The sequence below is a fragment of the Nycticebus coucang genome, chromosome 1 (genome assembly GCF_027406575.1).
Source record: "Nycticebus coucang isolate mNycCou1 chromosome 1, mNycCou1.pri, whole genome shotgun sequence".
Taxonomy (NCBI): domain Eukaryota; kingdom Metazoa; phylum Chordata; class Mammalia; order Primates; family Lorisidae; genus Nycticebus; species Nycticebus coucang.
This window is the reverse complement of record NC_069780.1, coordinates 164,437,758-164,465,345: the sequence shown is the minus strand read 5'-3', so window position 1 is coordinate 164,465,345 and position 27,588 is coordinate 164,437,758. Positions and strand designations below refer to the sequence as shown.

At 46.9% G+C, this 27,588-nt stretch overlaps 1 protein-coding gene across 5 annotated transcripts in view; it reads left to right on the top strand.

The window, feature by feature from the left end:
- EGFLAM (EGF like, fibronectin type III and laminin G domains) overlaps positions 1 to 24,404 on the top strand; it is a 179,664-nt gene extending 155,260 nt beyond the window's left edge. For 3 of the 5 annotated variants that reach the window (XM_053591956.1, XM_053591940.1, XM_053591971.1), the window contains 7 exons: positions 104 to 284; positions 6,779 to 6,802; positions 9,133 to 9,211; positions 12,313 to 12,456; positions 19,222 to 19,305; positions 22,758 to 22,861; positions 23,695 to 24,404. In XM_053591956.1, the coding sequence (XP_053447931.1) occupies positions 104 to 284; positions 6,779 to 6,802; positions 9,133 to 9,211; positions 12,313 to 12,456; positions 19,222 to 19,305; positions 22,758 to 22,861; positions 23,695 to 23,849 (771 nt within the window). In that variant the 3' untranslated portion in view covers positions 23,850 to 24,404. The remainder of the gene's footprint in view (positions 1 to 103; positions 285 to 6,778; positions 6,803 to 9,132; positions 9,212 to 12,312; positions 12,457 to 19,221; positions 19,306 to 22,757; positions 22,862 to 23,694) is intronic. The other 2 variants (XM_053591966.1, XM_053591950.1) reach the window with 1 other exon arrangement.
- The last annotated feature ends 3,184 nt before the right edge of the window (positions 24,405 to 27,588 follow it).

Genomic DNA, 27,588 nt, shown 5'->3' with positions numbered 1-27,588 from the left:
AATCTCTCTGTGTGTAGCTCAGATGAGTACTGAGGAAAGTTCTAGAAAGACTACAAAGGTGTTTCCTCAATTCCTGAATTTCTTTACATTTTTCTCTCCCAAGATCGTCCTGAATGACCGAACCATCCACGTGAAGCACGACTTCACATCTGGTGTGAACGTGGAGAACGCAGCCCACCCCTGCGTGGGGACCCCCTGCACCCACGGGGGCAGCTGCAGGCCCAGGAAGGAGGGCTATGAATGCGACTGCCCCCTGGGCTTTGAGGGGCTTCACTGCCAGAAAGGTACACTCAGGGGGCTGTTTCCTGAAGGGAGCGGAGGGAACAGACAGCCAGCGGGGAGCCCTCACTCTTCAAGAGTTGGTAGCACCAATAGAGCCATGCTGGTTATTTTGATCAAGTATTTCAGCAGCTTATGAGATGATTAATTATAAACTACTTTATATTAATATAAACTACTTTAATTACTTAATAAGAATTAAATGCTGAAATACTTTTGCTATAATAGATAAATAGGATCCCCACCCCTTTACCCTGGCTCCTTCCCTGAGAGTCCCCTCATGGTTTAACAACCAAAAAGTGAACCCATAATACAGCAAAGTTTTCAGGACGTTTACCTCTGCACCACTACCAGAGCCTGTCCTGACAGGTAGATGATGCCTGGGCTTTATAAGCTGATAAATATTTTAATTAAAAAATTTTTGTTTCACAAATAGGACTTTTTATTTGTCACTATTAAAAGTCTGAAGTTTAAGTCAGTTCCTGGACCGGGGGTTCATATCCATCAGCTCATTCAGTTTTAGCACCTGCGTCATCCCCAGTAGCTTTTCCAGAACTACTACCTTCACCATGAAGCTGCCCCAGTTTCCCCCCACCAATCCCAACTTGGGCTCCTTTCACCATGGTGATTGTTCTCTCAAAGAGATCACGGAGGAGATCAATAGGCTGGCCCATCTCTTCCGTGTCTTCTCCGGTGCTGTCCGAAATCAATTTATGGACCACGTCTTTCAAGTCATGTGTCTGCACCTCTAGCTCATGATTTCCACCATCTTCTTCCAGAGTTGGTGGACCTGTGGATGCTGAGCATAAGAGGTCTTCCATATCTGACTCTTTAGTAAAACCAACCAGAGCAGATGAATCAAATAACCATCAGTAGTCTTAACATCAGCAGGAGCTGTGGTCATGGTCCGCCACCCACAATCAAGATCCAGGCCCTGGGAGTTAGTCAGGTGGTGTTTACCCTTAACATCCTCACTTAATCATCTAGAATTTTCTAAGTACAACTTCATTGTTTTGCATATTTGCAGAGCTCACTTCCAGCAGGACCCTTGAGACCATCCAAGGCATCTTGGTTCCTTGAGTCCTGGCAACTAGTGTTTTTCCAGTATTTCTTATATTGAACATAGCAGTTGTTCTCACATCATGGCTTTACTTTTTAGAAAATGGACCAACCTTTTCTGCAACCTTTCATCTTTTGTAAGATGCTTGGTCTTGTCAATTGCCATGGTGCTGCTCAGAGAGCCAAAAGAGCTTGACTAAATATTTTGACACCATCTGTGAGTACTGTAAAGAGAAACCTGGCCCAAATGCAGAAAAATACCAATTACGCATTAGTTGCTCCAAACTAGAGTATACAGAACCTTCTGTACAGTGCTAGTCTCCATGCTATCAAATCACCTGTACTTTAGTTTTCTCAACTGTAAAATGGGAAGAATAATGGCGATATTATTGTGTATCTAACCCAGAAGGTTGTATACAGACTAAATAAGGCAATGCATAGAAAGCATCTGGAAGAGTGTCTGGTAAATACACAACCCATCAACCCATGCTAGTCATCGTTATTATTGCCAAGAAAAATAAAATCCAATAGCAGGTTCTATGTGCTACTCAATTTCCATCCTGCCCTTACCTGAAAGACAGGGCAGGTCATAGACCCTAGGTCCCTGCCCAACGCACTTTCTACACCTGCTTAAGGAAAGCCTGTTGACCTTGCATCTAGAATAATCTTGCCCAAGTTGTCATGTTGGTCCACAGGGAGCTCTCTATTTCCAATATCAGTGTGGCCTCACCTTCCTAGGAATTAATAATAATAATAAATAGGGCGGCACCTGTGGCTCAGTCGGTAAGGCGCCGGCCCTATATACCGAGGGTGGTGGGTTCAAACCCGGCCCCGGCCAAACTGCAACCAAAAAATAGTCGGGCGTTGTGGCGGGCGCCTGTAGTCCCAGCTACTCGGGAGGCTGAGGCAGGAGAATCGCTTAAGCCCAGGAGTTGGAGGTTGCTGTGAGCTGTGTGAGGCCACGGCACTCTACCAAGGGCCATAAAGTGAGACTCTGTCTCTACAAAAAAAAATAATAATAATAATAATAAATAAAAAGCAGGGCAGCACCTGTGGATAAAGGAGTAGGGCGCCAGACCCATGTACCGGAGGTGGCAGGTTCAAACCCAGCTCCGGCCAAAAACTGCAAAAATAAATAAATAAATAAAAATAAACATCAAACAGGCTAGAAGGAAACAAGGCAGTGAGCCTGTGAAGTAATGTGCTCTTTTTTCTTTCCTATTTGTTCCCAGGTTCCTGATTTTTATCAGAAGTAGGGCTTAGAGGGAAACTATGACGTGTGGGTAGATATTTGGGCATATGGAATGGTAGGAGAGGTTTTGCAGCAGTCTTGGAAAATGTCAAAGATGCTATTTGCTGATTAGAAGACTAAATAGTACCCGGTCCTTATATTTAAATGAGTTTTGACACCCGCATGGCAAATCATGAAATACATATTTCAATAAGGAAGAGTAATTGATCCATTTGTGAATTATCCTAATTAAATATCTAACAAGCAAATTGTTGTTTAGCTAATTGCAGAGATTTTGTTTAAGAGTGGCCCATTCTTTCAGAACATTGGGTCTCAGGCGACGCCTGTGGCTCAGTGAATATACTGAGGGTGATGGGTTCAAACCTGGCCATGGCCAAACTACAACAAAAACCAAAAAAAAAAAAAAAAATTGCCGGGCATTGTGGCAGGTGCTGTAGTCCCAGCTACTCAGGAGGCTGAGGCAAGAGAATCGCTTAAGCCCAAGAGTTTGAGGTTGCTGTGAGCTGTGACGCCACAGCACTCTACCAAGGACGACAAAGTGAGACTCTGTCTCTAAAAAGAAAAAAGAAAACGGGGTCTGGATTTCACACATCACTGTTTGAATGTCCCACGTCTCCACTTTTACCACAGGCATTTAAGTATGCTCCTGCTTTCCAGTGCCAATGGTCAATACATGTATAAAGTCCAGACTTCAGTGAACATTTAGCTGTGGAAAAAGGAAAGGAAATTTGTGAACTTGTAAGCCCTCATTCCCTGCCGTAGAACGTTAGCTATAACAGATATAAAGTGTAACTATAGATCCAGGTTCAATGTGAAACACATCTCACCAGAATGACGAGGCAGATCGCAGTGAGGGCCTGGCCCTGACGAGATCTGAGGGCATAGATAGCGGCAGAGGGGACAGGGACCCTCTGTTTGGACCTCTTCCTGCAAAGTACGTTGGGACCAAGACTGAAACCCAGATGAGCCAACAGCCTCCCTCCATGTTATATCAATATCTTCCTATATTTTAAAATCAAGATGCTGCTTCTAGGAAGGTTTGTGTATGGCATGTAAGGCCTGTATCCCATAATTTCCTCATCTGTTGTAATAACCAGAGATGTTTAATAGGGCTCTGGGATAATTTTTCCAAGCACAGAATTGTGGGCAGTTATGATACAGACTGCTGTAATACTGGGGGAAGTATCTAGCCCCATATGAGGACAAGAAAGGGAAGGAAGAGAGATGGGCAGTTGCATCGTCCACAGAGGTGCAAGAGAACACACTGAAAGTTTGGGTGAATTCTTAGCTTGAAACACCTAGAATGGTGAGAAGCCATTCTTGGTTGTCAGAGAAAATCTTGTCTCATTCAGCAAGGTGATTCTTAGCCTCATTATTTCAAAGTTGAGGGGTTTTATCTTCCTGCCTGATAATCAAACCATACTTCAAAAGCAAGAACCTTTTCCGAATATTCTCCACACAAGTTAACCACTGCGTTTAGATGGTGTGGAATGGCATAGAAACACCCAGCAGCACACCTCGAGCCTCATCCATTCTGGACTCGGGGGCACCTTCTCCATGAGGAATTTGGTTTTCTCGATCCTGAGTCTGGTTTCCTCTAACCTCCTCAGAGCATGGCTGGCAGACTCCACAAGGGCTGAAGGAGGAAGATTTGACACTTGTTCTCACCATTTGGTGGTACCGGAGGGCAGGGGGCAGACACTCAGACAAGTCCTGGAGTAGTTCCAGGCACTCAGACTACCGAAGTGGTTTCAGGACCTCTCTTTTTCCCTGCAAGGTTGGAGGCGGGAGCCCGAGAGCCTGAGCCCAGGGTGAGCATCCAGCTAGCCCTGAGCTGCTGAGAGGCTCTCAGGGTGCCACTGGTTCCTGGCAGCAGCAGCCACAGAAAACCAAGCCTCTGTGTCTCAACCTCGGGAGACCAGAGGAGCCAGAGGTTCTAATCTCAGCCCTGACTTAAAGCACCAACAAAAAATCATAAGGCTTGCCTTGGGACATTCCATTTGGTCATTCCATTTAGGGGGTTCGCTTTCAGGCATCTTCTGCCTCTAAAACTCGGCACCTCCTGTGCCACCCTAATACCTAGGGCTTCTTCTCACCTCAACAAGGCCTCCCCCCTTGAAAAATTATTTCTGTCCTTAGAGATTTCTTTTCTCTTTTCTCTACTCACATCACAATTGACCCATCTTGTGTCCTAGTCCTACAGAGCTCATGTATCTGCATGAGTTACTGATGTGTTCTGGCAGAGTGTCACAAAGTGCATGAAAAAAAAAAAGTTCTAGGGAATATTAATGGCTGCTTTGCATTCAGAGAGACAGAAACACATTCAGATACACAAAATATCTGAATGTGGGGTTTCAGGGTCAGATAAATTTGGATAATCCCCCTTCTGCAGGACTTCTCAGAGCCTTTGCTATGCTCTGAGTGCTCAAGAGGTGGATACAGGACATAGCTGTTTTCTCCAGGTTCTCCAGCCAATAGTGGATAGGTCACTTGGGAAAGAATTTCTGAGCTTGGTCCTCTCTTCCCTTCCCAGCATTACTGAGAATGGCTTGGCCTCAGACGGTGCAGGACCTCCACAGCCACTAGATGGGGATGTTTCTCCATAGCAGATGGGCCATTCAGCACACAACAGATCCATAGCTGTGAGACAAAGTTTAGGACACATACTGTCCAGTCTTGCCTGTTCACTAATCTATCACACATGCAACATTTAGGGTATTTTATATTACATGTAGTAAATTAATATCATATTGCTGGGTCTTACATAGGTGGGATTTTTTGTTTTGTTGGGTTTTTTTTTTTTTGGTCCCAGTTGATTAAAAAAATAGCTTCCATATGGGCCCTATAAGAAAACACAAATTAATAAAACATATAAACTCTTCTTACTATGAGAAATTTCTCTTTTCTTAGGTGTATCATTAAATGGTGTTTTGAAAACCTGGGAGTGTTTAGTCTAGATGTTGGTCTTTAGATAGTCGAAGGGTTAGTAGTATAAAAAAAGGTTTTGTTTGTTTATTTGGCTTTGCTTTTACTTTCTGACTTTGCGGCTACAGAGTCAGCTTAGCATAATAAAGAATTTTGTAGCAAGGAGAATGGCCCAGAAAGGGAACATGTGGGCCTGTGTATGAGTGAACTATCCGCAGGGAATAGTGTCTCCCTGGGGTGAGTGGCTATGGGGCAAGGGTGCTACTGAGACAGGCCTGCTTGTTGGGAAAGCTCTTCATCTGTACCTGCAAGGCCCTTTGCTTTGCTAAGCTCCTGTGAGTGTGTTAAAGAGATATTTGTCCCTTCAGCTCTTTGTAGTCTACTGGGAATTCCAAGGCCTGGTCCAAATGGAAAAATTTGCCTTTCCTGGGCTTCTGGCTTGGAGACTGCTATTCACTGGGGTGTTTTCTTATGTCAGATGGGGTGAACTTTTAGGTACAAATGTGAAAGAACAACAAGCCAAATCAGCAAGGCCATTGGCACAGAAAAAGAGACAAAAAAAGATAGAAAAAAGGAAGCATAAAGGTTAGGTTAAAATATAATCATGTTTACAATACTTAAATTACAAAGAACCAGAGAGGGCTCGATGGTCATTTCCAGTTCTGATGTTCTTGGATGGGATTAATATTTGTCCAAATGTACTGACTTAAATGGAGTGTATTTTTATTATTTTGTACTCACAGTGTCATTTCTGGAGGGTACCCTTGCCCTTTGTTAATCACAAATAACCAAGCTCTGGAATCTTGCAAAGGGGGATGGGATGGGAATTAGAGTGATAGTTTCCACTAGGGAAAGAGGCTTATCATTCCTTTCTAACACGCAATCTAGAGCCAGGAACAGTAATAATTAGTGACAAGGCAAGAAACTCCTTAGCAGGAGCTTTTTCCAGGTTTAAAAGAAACCTGTCAGTTGAAGGTGAGGGAGCCTCAGAAGTGTCAAAGAATCTATAAACATCTTCTTGGCCCACACCACCCCCCATCTGCATCAAGCGTGCTGGTGGAGGGGAAGTGTGGCTGGATGCCACTCGTACCCAGGAGAGACCGCCAGCGGCTACTCCTCGAGCTCATAGTCACACACCCTTAGCAGGGCTTCAAGAGAGAAACAGGGCTGGTGTCAAATGATCTGCAGACAAAGTAGTTGGGATCTGACAATGACTGGGAAAGTCTGACTCTCCCCGCTCTCTTTCATGCTGGCACCGGGCAGAGTGTGGGAACTACTGCCTCAACAGTAAGTACAGTAAGTCCTGGGAGAGCCCATGGAGAGCTCTGGGCTGGCACCAGGGCCTGCCAGGGCGGGCCAGCCACATGCGGGGGGAGATGGGGTGAGCAAGGTGGGAGCTGGACATGCCGATGGGGGTGGCAGGAATCCTCCTTCCCAGGGCCAGCCCCGAGCACACGTCTCCCAGCTGGGCCTCAGGGAGTGCCTGAGTCCCTGCACTGGGGGCTTAGCAGGCAGCTGTCCAGACTCACACTGACCTCTCCAGGGCTGTGTGTGCAGAACTGACGTGCCACAAGCACATCCTGACCACTTCAAGGAGTCCAGGGGAAAGATGGCTATTGGCCACAGGCTCACAGCCATGGCCAGCACCAGCAGTGACAGGCCCTGGCTGTACCACTCACCCTGGGGGGCAGCCAAATCTGCCAACTTGGTTCTCGGAAGTTTGGGAGGGCCTCCTCCAGAGCCAGGGTGGATCTTGTCTCCCCATCTCCCTTCTCAGCACTGGTGCCCTGACCCCACACCTGAGAGCTCCCTCGCCCCTCCATTTCTGCCCTCTTCCCCCTCCACTGGCACTCCCACTTACATCCCCGTCCATTGCCTCCCCTCTCTCGGCATCCCCGTCTCTGTTTTCTATTTCCCCGAGCTCTCCTTGCCTATGGCTGCCCGTCTGGGGCTCGCCCCTTTCCATGCCTCTGCCCCAGCTTCCTTGGCACTGACTTGGGTCCTCTTCTCACTCAAGCTTGTCCCTTCTGCTCACTCTTTCCACTCAGGTTCCCATCAGCTCCTGTCCCCATCCTCTTGCCATGCAACCCACTGTTTTTTCCTCCCTCCACTCCCTTGTTTTCCTCCCTCCACTCCCAGCATGGGCTGGGACATGGCAGGACAACACGGTGAGACTCTGTCTCAAAAAAAAGAGCATTTCCCGTCCATCCTGGAAAGGTCCTCCAGGCCGAAGGCCCTTGCCCAGGGCTGTGCCGCTTCAGAGACAGATGAGGTTTTCGGACGGCTGCCTCGGCAGTCGTCTTTCACACGTTTATTTCTCTCCCTTTGCTGGACTTTTGTTCTTCCCCTTCCCTCCTCCCTTCTTTCCCTTCTTTTCTATTTTGTTTATGAAAAGTTTTTAGGAACCTGCCAACCCAGGAACTTATACTTAAGGGTTTAATATCACTGAGTTTGCTATTATTTCTCTTCTTTTGTATATTAAAAAAATATTTATGAAAAATAAATAAATAAAAGTTAAGTTGAAACTCTTCCCATGGCTCATAGCATCAAATAATGACACATTTCCTCTCCTGGGTGCAGAATCCTTAGTTCACTAACTTTTTTGCACTGGCCATATATTTTCTTGAAACTATAACTTCTCTCACAAGCTAGTTTATGCTCTCTTAGTTTGCACCTTTCTTTGAATATGAGATTTAGTCTGCCTTAATTTCTTTAAACTGCCATTTCTATATCTTTCCAAAGAAGAAAGAGTAAGAATGCTATTATCTCTCTAGCAGAAATCCTCTAACCTCACCCTCCATTAGGGATGCCAAACACAGCGACTTAACCTATTCTTTTACTAACTGTGTGTAAGAGGGTGACTCCTCAGGATATCACCCGAGGCAAAGTGCTAAAAGTTTGGGAGGAAGAGAGTACAGTTCTAAGATACTGGAAAGTAAAGAGGGCACCGGTCAGGCTCATGGTCAGTTGCTCCCTTAGCCCTGTGACCTCAGACAAATCCTTGATGCTTCTACGCCTCACCTTCTTGGTGCAGTGGGAATGACCAGCCTTCACCTGCCCCACCACCTGCTCCTTCATGAGCTCCTGGTGAGGATCTTAGGGAGCACACTGGGAGGTGGTGATAAACCCAGAGGCCTCATCCAGCAGCCTTTAGTCTCTTGAGGTCATAGCTGAAGGGGCCCTGGGGCAGATTAGTTTTAAATAAAGAATCCTACTGGGCTTTGTTTAGAGATTTGTTTCCTCTACCTCCCTTAGAGAACATCTGGGGTTATCCCAGCTGCTCCCCATATGGCCCAAGACCTGCTCTTTGGCTTCCAAGAATAATTGGGAACAGTTCAAGTTTCAGCACATTTAAAGGCTTTCTCAGCAGTTGCTGAGGCCAGTGACAGAGACAAGACTTCCCAGGGAGGGGAAAATGGGAAGAAGCCAACTCCAGGCTTTCGGGCTGGGTCACTGGGCCTGGCCAAGTGTGTGTGCAGCCGAGAGGAAGAGGCTGACAAGTTGCTAAGTGTCATATTTCCAGGAGCTGGCTTTCTTGGTATTTTTCTGCCACATATATGAGTGCAGGGGTCAAGAGAGACACGTACCATGTAACCTCGTTTTCTGTTCTGTCCCAGCAATCACAGAAGCCATTGAGATCCCACAGTTTATCGGCCGCAGTTACCTGACATATGACAGTCCGGATATCCTCAAGAGGTAATGAGCTTCAACAGGCACCTTCCTCATCTTTCTGGGGCTTCCTTATCTTTCTCATCTAGGGCTCCAAAAGATAATCCTCACAGAAGACTCCTTAACCACAGCCTCAGGGGGAAACCTGGGCAGGCACACAGACAGACATACATACTAGAAGGAAACAACAAAACCGAATTCAGTTTGAAAAACCAGCTTTCCAAACCTTCATTTGAAACGATCCAAAGTCTTTCTGGTCAAAGGGCTTTGCAGGGGTAACATGATCAGCCCCAGGGTTTCCAATGTTCAGGCTTTTGAGAAGCAGGGAAAATCTGATGTTCCTGCAGCCAGGGTTACGAGTGGGATTCCCTGCGCAGGGCAGTTAATGTCACGCTGTGGCCGTAGTCTTCAGCTCTGAAAGGGCCAGTAGCAGAAGGATTCAGGAACCAGACAAACAGATCCAAGCCCATTTCCTGCTAGGTCAGTGGCTGCTTTGCACCTTCCCCAGCAAAGGTCTGATGTCCTCAGGCTCCGGCCAGGGAGGTGAGGGACCTCTCAGCTCTGTTCATGTGGACACAAGAGCACAGCACAGGGAGACACCCCAGTCACAGCCATGGCTTTTCACCCCTGGTGGCAGAAGCTCTAGCCCTCCATGGTGAAATGGCGTTTCGAATGGCGAGGGGGGAGGCTGGCCCTCAGCCAGATCCTCAGTCCTGTCAAGCTTGCCTTGACGCCTTCAGTTGTCGCTTCTCTCTCCCCAGTTCTTTGCAGTTTGCGGTATGCCATCTCCCTTTCTGCCCTCAGCACAGTCATTCTAGAATTTCCTTCGTCTTAACACACTAAGGCAAATCTTCAAGCTAAAGGCATCCAGCTCTTGGGGTGGAGTTTGGTGGCTTTTCAGGGAACAAAAGTAGTCAAGAGAAAATTCCCTGGGGCATTGGATGTCCTTGGTGACTCTAAACGTACATCGGACAGACATTGCTTCATTTTTTTAATCCTGGGCTGTATTTATCTATGTTGTCTTGGTGTGAGGACTTAGTGAAATGGATTCCCTGCCAGGAGAGCTCCTCTTCCCTCTTCAGTCCTTTTTCTCCCAAGACAGAAGGTCATTTAGTCCATAGAATCCAGTGACAACATGAAAGAGGCCCAAGTCGTTAACAAACTCTGATGCTTAGAAACCACTGGGCCGGCTTGAGGAATAGAAGGACTTGGGGAGAGGAGCAAGCTTGGGGCCTCAAACAAGAGCAACTCCGACAGTGTGCGTGTGTTTACGTGCATGTTGATGCATGTGTATGTGAATACACACGTGTGTGAAGCTACAAGCAAAGTCAAGTTCAGAGTATTTCGTTTAGATGCCTTTGGTATCAAGTAACAGAAAATTTAGCTTAAAGTGCTTAAACATGAAGGAAATTTATTTTACATTACAAGGAGTGTAGATTTAGACTGGATCCTGGGTTGACTGATTCAGAGAAGCAACTTTATCTCAAAGACTTAAATCTCATATGTTTCTGCCTTGTTATCCTCAGCGTACTCTCCAGGGCCACTCCCCAGCTACCCTTAAGATACTCATAAGAGAGCTGTAATATAAAACCAGGCAATACTCAGTGGATATGAAAAATCCTCTTTCGGGGGGAGGAGGCAGCACCTGTGGCTCAGTGAGTAGGGTGCCAACCCCATAAACCAAGGGTGGCGGGTTCAAACCCGGCCCCGGCCAAACTACAACAGAAAAATGGCCGGGCTTTGTGGTGGGTTCCTGTAGTCCCAGCTGCTCGGGAGGCTGAGGCAAGAGAATCGCGTAAGCCCAAGAGCTGGAGGTTGCTGTGAGCTATAATGCCACGGCACTCTACCGAGGCCACTTTTTTTTTTTTTCTCACATGATTCTTTTTAAAAAGTAAGGAATCTTTCCCAGAATCCTCCTCATGAATTTCCTCTATCTCACTGGACAAAAGTGGATCCCATGTTCACCCCCAAACCCATCACTGTCCAGAGAAATGGGAACCTCTTGCTCAACTTGTACAAGCAATATACCCAAGGCAAGTAGGAGGAGGAAGGAACCCGGAGCCAAAGTCTGGGGACAGCAAGTTTCTAGGAAGCAGCCAGGGCTGGGCTGCTCTGCAGCCGGCCTGGTGGAGCTTGCTCCCCACTCCTCCCTCTGAGGCCCTCCATGGGAAGGCAGACTCGGTCTCCTCCTGACTACATCGGGCCCTGGAACCAGGGGAAAGTCCCCTCCACTGTGCACTGTTGACTGCATTCTACGGCTGCAGACGTGGATGTGTGGGGCAGACACGAGATGGTACAAGTGACAGAAGGATGGAGAAAAACTCTTCCAATGGTGTTGTATTAGTAGCAATATTACATTACGTTATTCCTATCTCATCTTTGAGTCAAGGACCTCAGGCTTGCTCTTTTCCTTTCCTCCAATGAAACACTACTCACATTAGTGAGAATAGATTTCTGACTAGTCTATTCCCCCAAATTGATAGGAGCACATCAGTGTGTGACCCTATTCCCAGCCGTGGCTGTGGGCAGGGAGCCCATCCACTTGACCCTCTTTTCCTGGAAGCTCCCTGTTCCTCTCCATCTTGGCTCTGCTCCAACAGCCCTCTAGACCATTAACCCATCAGATCACCTTCCTGGCCTGCGACTCACCCCCTGTGCAGTCTTGCCTATCTAGGCCCTGCCCCCCAGGACAGTCCCTGCCACAGCTGACCATCCACAGTGATGATCATAGACCAGAGAGGCTGCTGATTTGAGCCTCTTAGTAATTGGGAAACACACTCACTGTTGAGTCATGGGGCCCTTGAGTTGTAGGACAAGAAAGAGAGAAGAATGAGGGATGCCAAGAGCTGCAGGGGAGACCGTGTGGCATTGGCCATAGTCTTGCTAATCTGTGACTCAGCAAGTGCTCTCTCTTGAGGGCTCGCAGTGCTTGGGGAGGCAGACGCTGCTGCGGAGTGAGCAGTGCAGACCTTTAGACCCATGGTGTGACTTGTGATGGTGAAGTAAGTGTCAGAAATGCCACATTATCCTTACATGTGGTTGCTTGGGGGCTGGCAGACAAAACTGGGAATACTTGGAAACAGATGTTGATGTTTGATTTGGTGGACTTGTTTGTATATCTCCTCCAGGGTGTCAGGATCAAGATCAAACGTGTTCATGAGGTTTAAGACGACTGCCAAGGACGGCCTATTGCTGTGGAGGGGAGACAGCTCCATGAGACCCAACAGTGACTTCATTTCCTTGGGCCTTCGGGATGGAGCGCTGGTGTTCAGGTAACCCCTGTCTGGCTGCCTGCAGCAGCACCCTACCACTATCCTCAGACAGCGTAGATCTTGCCAAGCAGTGATTCAAAAGTGAGCCAAAACACAGTCTGCTGGAACAGGCTATGGCCTGAAGCCCCAGGCTTATTTGAGGCTCCTGGACTTTCTTTCCAATGTTCACCTGCTAGGGCAGCAAACAGCAAACCCAGCCTACAGGCCAAATCTGGTCCACCACCCATTTTTGTAGACTAGGTTTTACTGGAATACTGTCACACTCGTTCATTTATACATTGCCTGTGATGGTGGCCACTCTCAGGACTGCACTTGAGTAGCTTCAAAAGGAAATGTATGACAAAGCCTAAAAACTGCTATCTAGCCCTTTACAGAACAGGTCTAGTGTACGCGCAGAGTGGGAGGAGGAGTGGAGGACTTGGATTCTGCCCAGCGTGGACCAAGCACCGCCGCAAGGACTCAGTACCACACTCTGCAGACCGCAGGACAGACACCCGGCTTGAAGTTCCAGCTCTGCTCCCGGGTTCACTTATCTCTCCTTTGTCTGGTTGAATGCTAGTTAATTTCATGTCCTTTAGAGCACACTTGCACTAGACATCAGAGAGAGGATTAAAGAAGCAAAATAAAGAAGTAAAAGCCAAAAAAAAAAAAAAAAAAAGCCTTCTCCATAGGGCAGATGGTCTAGAGACTGAGCAGGAATTCTCAGAGCTCAGTGGGCATCAGAATCACCAGGGGAAGTGGTCACCACCACACAGATTGCTGCACGACCCCCCTACAGTGTTTCTGATTTGGCAGGTGGGGTGGAGCCTCAGAATTTGCATTTCTAATACCTTCCCAGGTGATGCTGGTGCTGTGTAGCCTTGGAAAGGAGAAAGTCGCTTTGCCGTCTCCTGCTTCAAGAAGAACAAAGCACAGATTACTTGAAGAATTTGTCCTCACCCTCGGCTCACCAGAATGGGTGAGAGCTGAGTTTCGAAGGTGCAGGGTCTGTTTTGTGTACACAGCATGAAAACACTTCTCTAAAGATCATAATGACACATTCTCCCTTGAGGTTAGAAATCGCTCTCTAGACCAGTGGTTTTTCAAGTATGGTCTCTAGACCAGCAGCAGCAGCATCACCTGAGAACTTACTAGAAATGCAAATTCTCTTGGCTCGTAGCCCGTAGCACAGTGGTTACGGCTCCAGCCACATACACTGAAGGTGTCAGGTTCAAACCTGACCCAGGCTAGCTAAACAACTGCAACAAAAACATAGCCAGGCATTGTGTCAGCGCCTGTGGTCCCAGCTACTTGGGAGGCTGAGGCAAGAGAATCACTTAAGCCCAAGAGTTTGAGGTTGCTGTGAGCTGGGACGCCACATCACTCTACTGAGGGCAATAAAGTGAGACTCTGTCTCAAAAAAAAAAAAAAAAAGAAAGAAAGAAAAGAAATGCAAATTCTCAGGGCAGCAATCCTTGTGGTGACCATTTCCCCAGGCAATTCTGATGCCCAGCTGAGCTCTGAGAATCTCGGCTCAGTCTACCATCTGTTCCATGGGAGAGGCATTTTTCTTTCTTTCTTTTTTTTTTTTTTTCAGCTTTTACTTCTTAAATCCCCCTCTGATGTCTAGAACAAGTGTTCACTAAATGATATGAAATTAATTGGAATTGAGATAGACAAAGAAGAGATAACTGAATTATGGAAAAGATGATGACTTAATTCTGGACTTCTGCTGGTCATGGGTCATGTGCTGGGATTACTGACAGCTGGAGTAGGATCGCATAAATCTTTCAATCTGAATAAAATGCATTTTTGAGGGGAAATGTCACTTGCCCAATATCACACTTGTCCCTAAAAAGCATAGCATGCTAAATGATTCCATCCTATGATCACTGGGGACGTTGGAGAGGCTGGATGTGGTTGAGGCTGGAGGCTGGCAGGTGAAAGGCGTCTTCCTGCCATCTCCCCTCCCCCGTGGCTCCCCCATCTCCCTGGCCCAGAGGTCAGACTCAGAGCTCTTCACACCCCCTTTCAGGCTGGCTGCCTCCAAGCCATTTTCTTGTGGTTTTCCTGTGGTTAACCTCACCAAGGCCTCAAGTACTTGATTATGCCCAGAAAAGGGAACTGAAACAGTAGCTCAGCCGTGGGTGGGATGGCCTAACTTCCCCCCTAAACTACTAGGCTGCAACTTTTTCATCACCCATGCCAGCCCCACAGGGAACTGGGTCTGCTCAGGGCCACCGCTCCAGCTGGCTCCTGACAGCGCCCGGCCGGGAGGGACCCCTACCCTCATCTGCCCACTTGGCACCCTTTAGACAGCTCCGCTCCATCCTGGACATATTTTTTATGTTACCAGTTCTTTCTCAGATTTCTGAAAATTGGCTCTGTGTTTTTCTTCTAATCCTGGAGTTTGAGCTGTGTTATGTGTAGGATGCACGGCCGACCCCAGGCGGAGGCTATCTTCTGTGCTTCCCTGGGCCTAGAGCCACACCGGCACAGCTCTGCTGCGTTCCCCCCATCTGGGCAGTGACTCCGCCACGGCTGTTCACAAGATACAAATGAATTATAGTATAAGCCAGTGGCTTGGAAATGTCAGCATCCAGCGGGTCACCAGGGAACTTTGGGCTCCCAATCCCACCAGACCCGAGATCTGATGGAGTAGGTGTGCATGGGCACCAGGGTCTGGCCGGAAATGAGCATCCCAGGGGTTCCATGAACCCTGCGGTAGGAAACAGGGTCTGAAATGGCTTTGGAGTCAGACATGCCTGATCCTCATGGCTGTGTGAGCTCACGTAAGTTACCTAACTCTCTGTCCTCTCCTCTGTAAAAGGAAAGGGCTGGCTGTCAAGATGAAATAAACTGATTCATGTAAAGGACTTAGTGCAGAGTCTGGCATAACTAGTTATTAGTCATAATGATAAAAATAAAAATTATTGTCCTTGATAGAGTGTTTTTAGAGTTTTATAAGTCTTTTCCTCAGAGAGATAAAATTTAGTTATTGGTACAATTTAGTTATTATTGTTGTTATTGTTATTTTTAGTAAGTCACGGCCCCACCCTGGGGGAGATTACATCAGAGGGACCTGAGAGGAAATCATGCTACAGAGGAGACAAATCATTCAGTGTTAGATGCAGGCCCACAGCAAACTGAAGAGAGGAATCTTAAGATAATAAAATTATAGTTTCAACTTTCTTGACTTTCTTTCTCCACCTAAGTGCTGGTTCTTTTGCTAATTTGGTGCCCAAAGCCCTTCCACCAAAGAATGAGGAAGAGCAATGGAATTCTTAAAAAAAAAAAAAGTAATCATAGTTTTAGTGTAAGATTGAGCAGGAAAAAAAAGGAAATCAAAGTGCTCGGCTAAAATAAGTGTGGTTTTCTGTTTTGTTTTTTTTGTTTGTTTGTTTTTGTGTCATTTCATTTTGTTTTGTGATTATATGTGGGGCGGGAACCCTGCCACCTGGTGGATTTGTGAGCAGTCCTTCCTACTAACTTTCACCTCATAACATTTTCATGTGACAGAGAAAGGAAAGAGATATGACATTAGTAAAGTGCCCTGTGCTACTGGGGGACATGACTAAAAGCATCACCACGTGAAGGCATGAAGGTGGCTGTGTGCTTTCTAAAAGGCCACCCCGGTGGCACTTTGCCATGGCCCACATTGGTGCATAGCCTCATAATAGCCTTTAGAGCACACCCAGGTGAGTGGCCCAGAACAAGCCCTTCCTGGTAGCCGCCTTCCCAAGGCATCGGCAGACATGCATCCGTTCATTCCTTTGTTTCTAGTTTTTGTATTGAGGCGTAACTACATGTATGCGCTGTTGTTCAGTGTGTAGCTTAGGTCCATAAACATCAAAGCACCACCGCCCAGAACACGAACATTGCAAAAAGGTGTCCCGATCTCTCTTCCAGTGGAGGTAACCTCTGTTTTCCTTCATTTTTCATTAGATGAAAGGGGACCTATTCCAGGGTGAGCATCAGTGTGTCTGGTGAAGCAGAAGCCTCTTTGGAGGGAGGATCTAAAATCAGATAGAGTGGGGGAGTGGAGAGTCAGGCCATGCTGAAGCCCTCTCAGTTACCCACCCACAAGGACTCCCATCAGCAGGAAGCAGCATTAGCTCCCTAGAGCACATTATGGCTCTTTGCATGAATAGGAGAGTTATGAGGCTGGAGAAGAGAATAAGAAACCTACCTTTTGTCCAGACTGGATGGAACACAGCTGAAATGTTTTCATGTGCTGGGTTACAATCACCTTCCAGTCCAGTGTCCTGGCTCTTCTGCCCAAATCACGTTAGATCTGAGAGCTGTAAATACCTTTCCAGCCTGTGGGCTACTCTCACAGGTGGCTACTCTTCCAGGAGAGCCATCACCGCTTAACCTTGGTGGCAACTTTCTCCCTCCTCTAGTCCCTGGGTTGCACTGTCTCCCCAATATAGGCTTCACCAAGTGCTGCGTGCACCTGCTGGATGGGATTGTTTGTTTGGCTCCTACCTGCAGAGTGTTCTGCACTTATCTTACTTAACATTTCCTAAGGCCCTTCAGGGGAGGGATTATCATCTGCATTTGACAGATGAGGAAATTTAGGCTCAGAGAGATAAAGCAAATTGCCCCGAGGTCACAGAGCTAGTAAATTGGTAAGACCAGAGATGGAGGCAGGTCATGTAATCTGAGTGTCCACATTCTTTCTGTCTTCCCACAGTGCCTGTCTGAACAGTCACAGACAGAAACTCAGCTAAGTGCCTGTCTATTTCATATGCATTCAGTAAGCACTTGGCTACCAAATAATGAAAACTGAAAATTCCACCTCCAGGCTGTTCAATATATGATACTCTTGACGTGGGAAAATTCATTAGAAAACGGTGGATTTTTCAGGGTCAGAGTGGCAGCTTTGTCCCAGAGTTTGTCAGGTCACCCCAGAGGCCTATTCTTGGTTAAATGTCAGTGGGTTGTGGGACTTCTTTGGGCCTCCGTTATTAAGCCAGTGACCCCTGGTGCTTTCTCCAGGGAAAGCCAAGTACTTTCTATTCTTGCTCTTTTTCTCAGAACCAGTGTATGGGAGAGTGCATGGTAACAAATGTGGGTTTTCTGTCAATATTCCTATGTCTTGGGCGATGAGGTACAGGAGAGTCACCTCCTCTTACGAGATGAGGGTAGAGCATTATCCCAGGTGGAACATATTTCCTCTCAAAAGCATGATTACACAGGCTTCATTGTATTATCCAGGGAAGGTCTAGGCAGTTGGCCCAATGCCCAGGTTAGAGTAGTTCACTCACTAAATATTTGTTGAATTAAATTAAAGGAGGATAATTGAATGAACACTGGATTAAGAGGGATATTTCTCTCTGGTAAACAACATGTTCATGTTTTCACTGTTCCCTTAAGGTATCAGGGAACTAAGACCTGAAATAAAAAATAGCAAGCTCTCAGGTGGACCTGATAGTGGGGGGCTTGGGGGATGATGGGAGTTGAGAGCAGATCATACACCAAGTTCAAGTTCTACACATTAGCTTTGTGATGTTAGGCAAATTCCCTTAATCCCTCTGGGGCTCAGACTACTCTGCAATGTTCCCTTGTTGGTTTCTTTCTTTTTTTTTTTTAAGTGAAAACACATGTATTAATTTCCTAGAGCTCTGGTAACAAATTATTAATACCACAAATCAAATGGCTGAAACAACAGAAATTCACTCTCTCACAGTTCTGAAGACTAGCAATCCAAACGCTGTGTGTGACCGAGTTGGTCCCCTCGGTGGGGTCTGAGGGAGGATCTGCTCCCTGCCTCCCTCCCCATCGCAGGTTCTGGGGGTGCGGGCAGTCAGTCCTGGGCGTGCTCTGGCTTGTAACTGCATCTCCCCAGTCTCTGCCTTCCCCTTCACATGCCATCTCTTCTGCTGTCTCTCTCTCTGTGTCCCAATCTTTTCTTACATGGACCCCAGTCATGCTGGGTTCATGGCTGCCCGGATCCAGTAGGACCTCATATGAACTAACTACATCCACAAAGACTATTTTCAAGTAAGATCACATTCTGATGTTCTGCACACACATACATTTTAGAGGAACACCGTCCAACCCAGGATGACTTGTACCCATGATAGAGCTCTTCTTGTTTCGGATATTGTAGTACTGATGCTTCTGTTATGTGGGGGATTAAAGAAAGCAACTTTGATGACATTATTCTAAAGTGAAATGAGCCAGTCACAAAAAACCAAAAATGCTGTCTGATTTCTTTCTTTCTTTTTTTTTTTTTTTTGTGTGTGTGGTTTTTGGCCAGGGCTGGGTTTGAACCCACCACCTCCGGCATATGGGGCCGGCGCCCTACTCCTTGAGCCACAGGCGCCGCCGTGTATGATTTCAATTATAGGAGGTATCTTGAATAGTCAAATCTGTGGAGACAGAAACTAGAAGGGTGGTTGGAAGTAGAATAGTGGTTGTCAGGGGCTGGAGGAGGGAGGAATGGGTACAAGTTTTTATTTTGCAAGATGAAAAGAGTTCTGCAGATATTGAATGTATGTACCTGACACTCCTGACCCATATGCCTAAAAATGGCTAAGATGGCAATGGTTATGTGATGTATATTTTACCACAGTTACAATTTTTTTAAATTTTTAATCAATCACAGCCCAGCTGAGAAACCAACCAACTATCTTCGGTAACACTGTTTTGTTTTCTGTTAAGGAAACTGCATTCTGAGTTCCAAAGAACTTGGGCAACGAGGCCCATTTGTGAGTGGAGCCTGCCTGTGCTCGAGGGTCTCATTCTGTTCTCTGTCTTGTTCTTCTCCAACGCCTTTAGCTATAACCTGGGCAGTGGTGTGGCAGCCATCATGGTGAACGGCTCCTTCAACGATGGTCGGTGGCACAGAGTTAAGGCTGTTAGGTGAGTCCCAACCACAATTGTGAGCCAGAGCCAGCACTAAGCAATGGTGGAATGTGGTGTCCAGTTTTCTTTTTTCTTTTTTTCTTTCTTTTTAGAGACAGAGTCTCATTTGATTGCCCTTGGTAGAGTGCCATGGCGTCATAGCCCACAGCAACCTCCAACTCCTGGGCTCAGGCGATTCTCTTTCCTTAGCCTCCCAAGTATCTGGGACTACAGGTGCCTGCCATAACCCCTGGCTATTTTTGTTGTTGTTGCAGTTTGGCCAGGGCCGGCTTTCCAATCCGCCACCATCGGTATATGGGGCCAGCACCCTACCCATTGAGCCACAGGTGCTGCCTAGTCTCCAGTTTTCTTATAATCCTATTATCCTTCTCAGCCTATCTGGCATCCTCGCACTCCTGGACCAGGACATTCAGGGCATTTCATTATCAACACCCACCACACTCTCCACTAACACAGACTGAGTCCCCAAGTCTTCACTGAACAATAACCTTCTGGAGGAAAAAAAAAAAGCATCTGGTGACTAAACTAGAAGAGGGCCTTAATATCTAGTGAGATGAAATTTCAGGGTATGTGGACTTCGAAGAATGCCTTCAATCTTATTATACAGGCAATTGCCACTTACAAAAAATTACCTGAACTGAAGAAGCTGTATTTGGTTTGCAGAGTCCCAATTATATATCTCCCCATCACACTGAATCAATACACTGACTTCTGATTAACTTTGGGTGAATCGTTCCATTGCTCTTCTTTTTAGATTTACTACCTCTGTCCATGTTACTCACAATATACTTTGAGAGACCAAATCGTAGGCCCAAAGTTAGGGATGACAGTACCACATTCGATGATGGTCCCAGGAGAAGATAAGTTGAACAGCAGCAGCTCTACTCAAGTTTCCCCAAGAATTTACCATAGTCCTTTCTAGGGAAGTCAGTGGGTAGAGTCAGGAGAGAGGCCTGGGGAGCATGGGGCTCACCAGGATCAGTTTCCTGCCCAGCTCACCATAGGCTGTCAAGGGAAGCACTTCTCTGGGCACCTTCTCCTGTCCACTGGGCCTGCCTTTGATGGTCTTTTTTTTTTTTTTTGGCCGGGGCTAGGTTTGAACCCGCCACCTCCGGCATATGGGACCGGTACCCTACATCTTGAGCCACAGGTGCCACCCTGCCTTTGATGGTCTTTGAGGATACAGAGGCAGATCTGTACCTGTCAGAGGCCTGGTGGACTAGACCCTCCTTTAAACAGATAATGATTTTGACAAAGCCCAACTCTAACTTTTTGAAAAAAGATGTTCTTCCATAATGAATATTTATATGTTTGAATTTTAAATATGTTTTATAATATAAGTCAAAATGCACAGAATCCAGCCTAACTCTAGTCCAGGACCTGGATAGGTGGGAGTATTCCAGCAGATTCTGTGAGTTATGAGAAGACAGAAGGGATGCTGGAAGGGACAGGACAACAGAGCTCAGGGGGAACTGGCTCAAGGCATGGAGTCAACTGTGGCAAGAATGATCGGGTGGGTACTTAGTCCTGTGTAGCAGGCTCCTGGTATTAGAAATGGGGATCAGTGACGAGAACACGCCGAAGCAGAGCCTTGCTTTCTACACTGTCTTGCTCTGGGTAACCCTGGCCTTGCAGACCTTAATTCCAGACATCTCCAGGTACCAGGCCCCTCACATACTTTATCTCAGTTAATATTCACAGAACATTTAATTATCTTCATTTTTATATATAAAAATGATAAAATGATGATGATGATGGTTTGTGCTCCCTAATGTCTGATCTCCATGTTAGTCTTAGAACAGTGGTTCTCAACCTTCCTAATGTGGCGATGTATTTTCATTGTTACGAAGGGTTGCAACCCACTGGTTGAGAACGGCTGTCTTAGAAGATGGGCATAATGATTCCCATTTCGGATGAGCATGCTGAAGCTCCACGAATTCACTGGTTCATTCATTTACTATTATGAGCCTTGTACCATTCCAGACACAGGAGATACATCATTAAATAAAACTGAACAATAAAAATTCTCCAAGAATTTACCATATGTTTTATAATATAAGTCAGTGGGTGGAGTCAGGAGAGAGGCCTGGGAAGCGTGGGGCTCACCAGGATATCCGTTTCCTTGTACTGATTTATTGCCTTGTACTATTCCAAACACAGGAGATACATCATTAAATAAAACTGAGATCCTCACCTGATGGTCTTGCATTCTAATTGGGCAATAGACAATAAGCAATAAATATGATAAAGTACTTTGTCTACTATGTTAGAAGGTAATATTTTTTAAATCTATGATGTCATTGATACAAGGCATATTTTCACTTCAGAAATATAAAAATGAAAAATTCTTAGAAGTTATGAAGTATAGTAAGTGAAAAAAATGGAATGTTTTAGAGTAACTTTTTAAAAAAAGAAAAGGCAGGGCAAGTGAGGCAAAGCTGTTAGGGGCATTACCTGTCACTCAGGTGTGAAATCCTAAGAAATCACTTCCAAAATTAGAAGCTGGAGTCTGTGGTCCCCAGTCAAGCTGGGGACAGAACAGGAGAAAGTTCACTGGAGCTCAGCAGGCCTGGACTCACACACTCATAAAAGCAAATGTATTTGACGAAGGTTCATGGGGCTGGATTGGTTTTGAAACCAGCTTAGAAAACTGCAAAGCCCTTGCCACAGATGAACATTTCCCATCTCAGAATCACTTTGGGGCTCTGTGGGTTCCTTAGAGACTTCTAAGCCATCCTTTTTCCTCCATTAGAATGAACTTCTACATATAAAAACTGTTTCATTGGCTTCTCCGTGTGGTTAGAAGAATATCTGAGCCTCTTACAGCTCTCCCCAGACCCCGCCTGAAAGTGCCTCCCTGGCTCCCTCTCACATTCAGAATAAATCCTAACCACCTTACAAGTTCTCACCGTCCACCCCTGAGCTTCTGTAACCCTCCTTGGTCACTCATCTACCATCATGAGCCCTGTAGATGCAGCTGTGGCCAGGACTTGCTTGGCAGTTTCTAAGCTTTGTCTCTGCAATTGCTGCTGCCTCTGCTTAAGCTTCCCTTCTCTTTCATCCACCTTGCTCACCCTTCAAAAACCATCCCGGGAAGAATTTCTCCTGAGAAGCTGTCCCTGTCCCTCTCTGCAGTAACTGCCCCCTCCCTGGTCCAGCTCAAGTGCTCCTTCTGGGTGAACCCCAGCAGCCGGGCCTTCTCCTGTGGAATGGCGGCTGTGTTGTCATTCCCAGCTTGGTGTTTTGACTTCCTTAGACCATAAACTCCTGGGGGCCAGGAACCTGGGGGGCTTTTTTTGGTTTGGATTTTGGTTTTTGCAGCCCCATCATTTAGCACAGTATCCAGCACACAGTGGGTGCTTTAATACATTTTTATTGAGATGGATGAATACTTGAATGTGCTCCAAAAATGTAGAGTTTTATCTTGGGGGGGGGGGTCTTGTTTTCAGGGATGGCCAATCAGGAAAGATAACTGTGGATGACTACGGGGCAAGAACTGGCAAATCACCGGGCATGATGAGGCAGCTGAACCTCAGTGGAGCTCTGTATGTGGGTAAGTGACCTTGACCAGATCTGAGTCAGGCCGGTGCCTGCCATGGTGTCCTCTGCACGCTCTTTACTGGGCCAAATACCTGGAAATTGGAACGCTCTCCAGATATCCATCATCCCATTTTCTGAACTTCTGACTCATAGCTGAGGAGACAGGAAAGGACGCATTCAGCTCTTTTGTGCCATGCGCCAATCCACCAGGAAAACCCTGCTTTGCTTTGTTTATAGAACAGGAACCTGCTAAAGATAGCTCCATGAGTGCCCTCTGAGGAAGGAGCATCTGCCTTTCTGGACCCTCTCAGAATAGAATGAGTAGTGTTTTTGTAAATGGCTTATAATCCATTAACACAGACACATGAAAGTGAAAAGCTGGCTCTCTCCATATAGTATTTTCTAGAAACAAATTTAATTGAAAGCATTCAACATCAGTGTATGGCTTCTGGTCTGAGACGACATCACCTCTAATGACACACTGCATTTTGTTGACAGGCTATAACCTTTCAAAATTTACTAGATAGTAAGTGGTCTCAAGGTGGTCAGCTGGGTCAAAAGTCACACACAGTCTGTCTCAAAAAAAAAAAAAAAGAGAGAGATGAAGAAATGCTGTCTATCCCCATAATGAGAGGTATAGATAGCTGTCAGTTGTGTACCCCCTTAGTCCAAGTCAGCTTGTTCCTTCAAGAATAATTATAAAATAGACAGAGGTGCTGAACAGTTCAGGGGACCACAGCCCCTAGTTAGCCTGTTCATCAAGAGACCCTTTGCTCAGTAGACACTCAGGTGCTCCACGGAGGAGCCCCGCTCCCCCTGCTGACACCCCATCTTGCTTCCCGGCAGGTGGGATGAAGGAAATCGCCTTGCACACTAACAGGCAGTACATGCGAGGCCTCGTGGGCTGCATCTCTCACTTCACCCTGTCCACCGATTACCACATTTCCCTCGTGGAAGACGCTGTGGATGGGAAAAACATCAATACTTGTGGAGCCAAGTAACACCAGCTGGTCTTGCCCAAGGGACAGCGCCTTCTATCCTGAGAACCCCAGGGGCCCCAGGCCTGCCTGATGCCATACAACAGAGGCCCAGGGACCAGGTGTGTTTCCTCTCATCAAGAAGAAATGCACCCTGCTGAGAAGCTGAGAACCAGGACAGGAGTCCCTGGGTGGCCTTTCCTGCTGATACTCCATGGCCGAACCCAGCAGAATACTCTGTGTAGGAAGCATCAGACTTTGTCCATTGACTGAGTAGTGGCTGCCAGAGGTCACACATCAATGTGAATTCCAGAGCCTGTCTACTCTAGCTCATGATTGTGTTGTGATTCATAGTGCTTAAAAAAAAAAGGTGGTGGGGGGTTAGAGAAAGAAAACCACAGGGCAGTATTAAAATACTCCTCTCCTTCTCTGACTCATGACACTTTTACTGACAGCAGAACAACTGTGTGACCGTGAACTTCAAATTTCCCACCTTGGCCCAGGGATTAATCCCTCCCACTCCTCACTGGCTGGCTCCATGTGCTCTGACTATTCCATAAAAATAAAGATGGAGGGAGACTAAACATAGACTCATAATCATAAGGGGGCCCCCTCCCCAAGGTTACCTTCAATGTGAAATCTTACTCTTTATATCGCAAATTTAAGAAAATGACCCCCACAATTTTATACCTGTACTTTTGTATGTGTAATTTTTATAGCTGCACTATACTTCTGGCAGTTCAGGTAGATGACCCTGAATCCTTGCACACTTTCTTGAAAAAAATTTTTAAAAGGAGACTTGTTTGGGCCCTCTGTGGTATGAGTGGAGCGGAATTGGTAACTAGAGTGGACAACTTGGGAAGCAGACCATTCTCTTTCAGTAAATGTTGGTGGTTCGAGGGGTTGAATATGAAGCCTTCCAAAATAAGTAGATCAAAAGGAACATGTGTGACGAAGGTAGGTCACTGTCATTCTTGTTTGTAGAGGGGGCGGTATTTACAGTAAACATGAATGAAGGGGATGAAGAAGGCTAAAATTCATTCATTTTGCAGAGGCCATGTCCATAATCGCACACACTAACATACTCAGCGTTTCTTAGGCTGTGCAGGGGGTGGAGGGACATGTCCTCAGCATGTCCGAGCTGGGCAAGAACCAGAGAAACAGAAACTCCTTCCTTCTGTACTGTCAGATATGCCCTTTGCTATTCACCCCTGTGACCCCAGGGACAGCTATCTCACTGGGAGATCCCTGAGACAGGATTTGCTAAGGGAAAGGTGAGATGAATGCTGCCCCCCAAAGAGGAGAAAATATGATCAACCTCATGCAAGAGCCTGTAATTAGTCCCCAGCATGACTCGGCTCATTTGTGCAGCATTCTTTCAGCAAAGACTTGAAGCTTGTGCAAAGCACAGTTGTAAGCACGTTGAGCATTCTAGAAGGTGAATGGAGCGGCTGACCTTGCACCCCAGTCTCCTGATTTAATTCTTTGGGAACCTTTAATGACCGGGATCTTTGCTACCAGAGGAATCCTGGTAACAATAGCAGCAACAATCATCCTCCTCCTCTCAGGCCCCTCACCTTGTGAGTGCAACCCAAAGAAAGGCCACATGGTAGGAAGTGAGTCCTACCACTTCCCAGACTCATCTCAACACATCTTTTCCTGTGATGCTCCAGGCCAGAGCGTCTCAAGAAGTAAAGGAGTTGCCTTTACAGCACATCTTGAATGGATTGCTTCCAGCCAAAACAATCATTATAATTTTAGCAAATTATTCAGCTGAGTTAAAGCCAGAAGCGCTTCAGCTTGCAGATGAATTATTGTCCCATGGAAGTAGTACCCAGAGAAAAATGCAGTGGCCCATGGATGAGGGCTTGGGAGAGTGTGTAGAACAGAAGAGCATTCAGAGCTGCCTGCACCTGGGTGGGAGGCCTAGGGGTGATGTGGTTGATAGAAGGGACATGGCGAGGGGTTCAGGGCAGTAGAGACCCTGCATGTGAAAGGCAGCAGAAGAGGGACCCTAGAAGATCTGATGACCTGATGGGAAGGCAGGGTAGGAAACAGTCTGTCTCAGGTGGGCTCATGGGTGTTCCTGCTTTCTCTGTGTGTATCTATTGCTCAATAATGCTGCGTAACAATCACAAAACCTCAGCGTCCTATAGCAATAAGTGTTTATTGCTCAAGTGCCTTGAGGGGTCAGTTTGGCATCTCTGCCGATTTTGCCTGGGTGGTTCTTCTGGCCTGTGTTGGACTTGCTTAAATGTGCAGGGGTTGCTAATTTGAGAGACAGCTTGGCTGGGATGGTGAGGGGGCTAGAATCTGCTGCATGTGTCTCTCCTTTTCCGCCTGGGCCCGGGGGCGGGGCTGGCCTGAGAATTGACAGCATAGGATGGAACTGCCCTGTGGCCCTCCAGCCACATCCTAATGGTCTATAGATTCAAAGATGAAGAAATGGGCGTGGTGTCCGTAGCTCAGTGGTTAGGGAGTCAGCCACATGCACCGGGGCTGGTGGGTTCGAACCCGGGTTGGGCCTGCTATGACAACAACAACAAAATAGCCGGGCATTGTGGCAGGCGCCTGTAGTCCCAACTACTGGGAGGCTGAGGCAAGAGAATCGCTTAAGCCCAAGAGTTTGAAGTTGCTGCGAGCTGTGACACCGCAGGACTCTACCAAGGGCGACATAGTGAGACTATGTCTCAAAAAAAAAAAAAAAAAAGAGATGAAGAAATGGTGTCTATCCCCATAATGAGAGAACTGTTAAGTTACCTAGCAATGGGAATGGATTAAGGGATGGGTGAAAAATTAGGGCCATTAATGCCATTGATTCACTGCAGCAAGTCAGTGACACCATAGGGACATGGTGGCAGTAGGCCTCCACTTGAGCCATTGGGGAAGGGGACCAGGCCTGCAGTGCTCTCAGTGACTGGCCAGGCCAGGCTCCTGGAGCAGCATTTGCCCTCCCCAGGCCTCGTCCTTTCACCTGTTGCCTGTTCTAAGGAGGAAGGGAGGGCTGGGAGGTGGGATCTGCCTGGCTTTGGGGCAGCCACTGTGGGGAGAGGAATGTCTGTTGGAGAAGGCTGGCCTGGCTCTCAGCAGGAGAGAAGGTTTCAGGGGGGAGCTGGGGAGCTCAGAGGTTAAAACAATCCCTGAAGGATGCAGAGAGGTATTGGTTCCTGAAAAGCCTTTGTCCCACAATCAGGATCAGAGAAAATTCCTCAGCGCTCCCCACAGGTTCTAAGCAAGGGTGACTGGGGGTGGGGCAAGAATGTTCTTGCTTTTCCTTTTAAAACAGACTTTTACAACCCTGTAGGTTTCTTCTAGGCCCAACTGTTGGGGTTTCTCTCAGAAAGGTCTGTGGAGTCTGCTTTGTCCCCACACTGCCCCAGAACCGGAAGTGGCGGCCTGCCTAGACACCCCTACTCTGAAGGGCTGCCCTGCTCTCCCACCCTGTGTTTGCCTTTCATTTCCTGACCCAGTCCTGTTCCAGGCCAGGGCCCTCCAACACAAACAGGCCGGCTAGTTTCCACCCTGGGACTGCCCTGGTCACACAGTAACTGGCGCTTTCCTTCGGACTTCCCTCCTCTCCTTCCCTCCACCGTCCACTCCCCCTCTCCCCCCTAGAGGGAGCTGCCTCCGCCCTGAGTGGGAGGCAGGATCTCGGAAACGTGCCCGGAGCTGGAGCTGGCAGGCCCAGCACTTTCCACTTGGAGGAAATGCTGCATTTTTCACCTTTAACCCAGAAAAATATGGTTCTCAGAAAGCTTGTTTT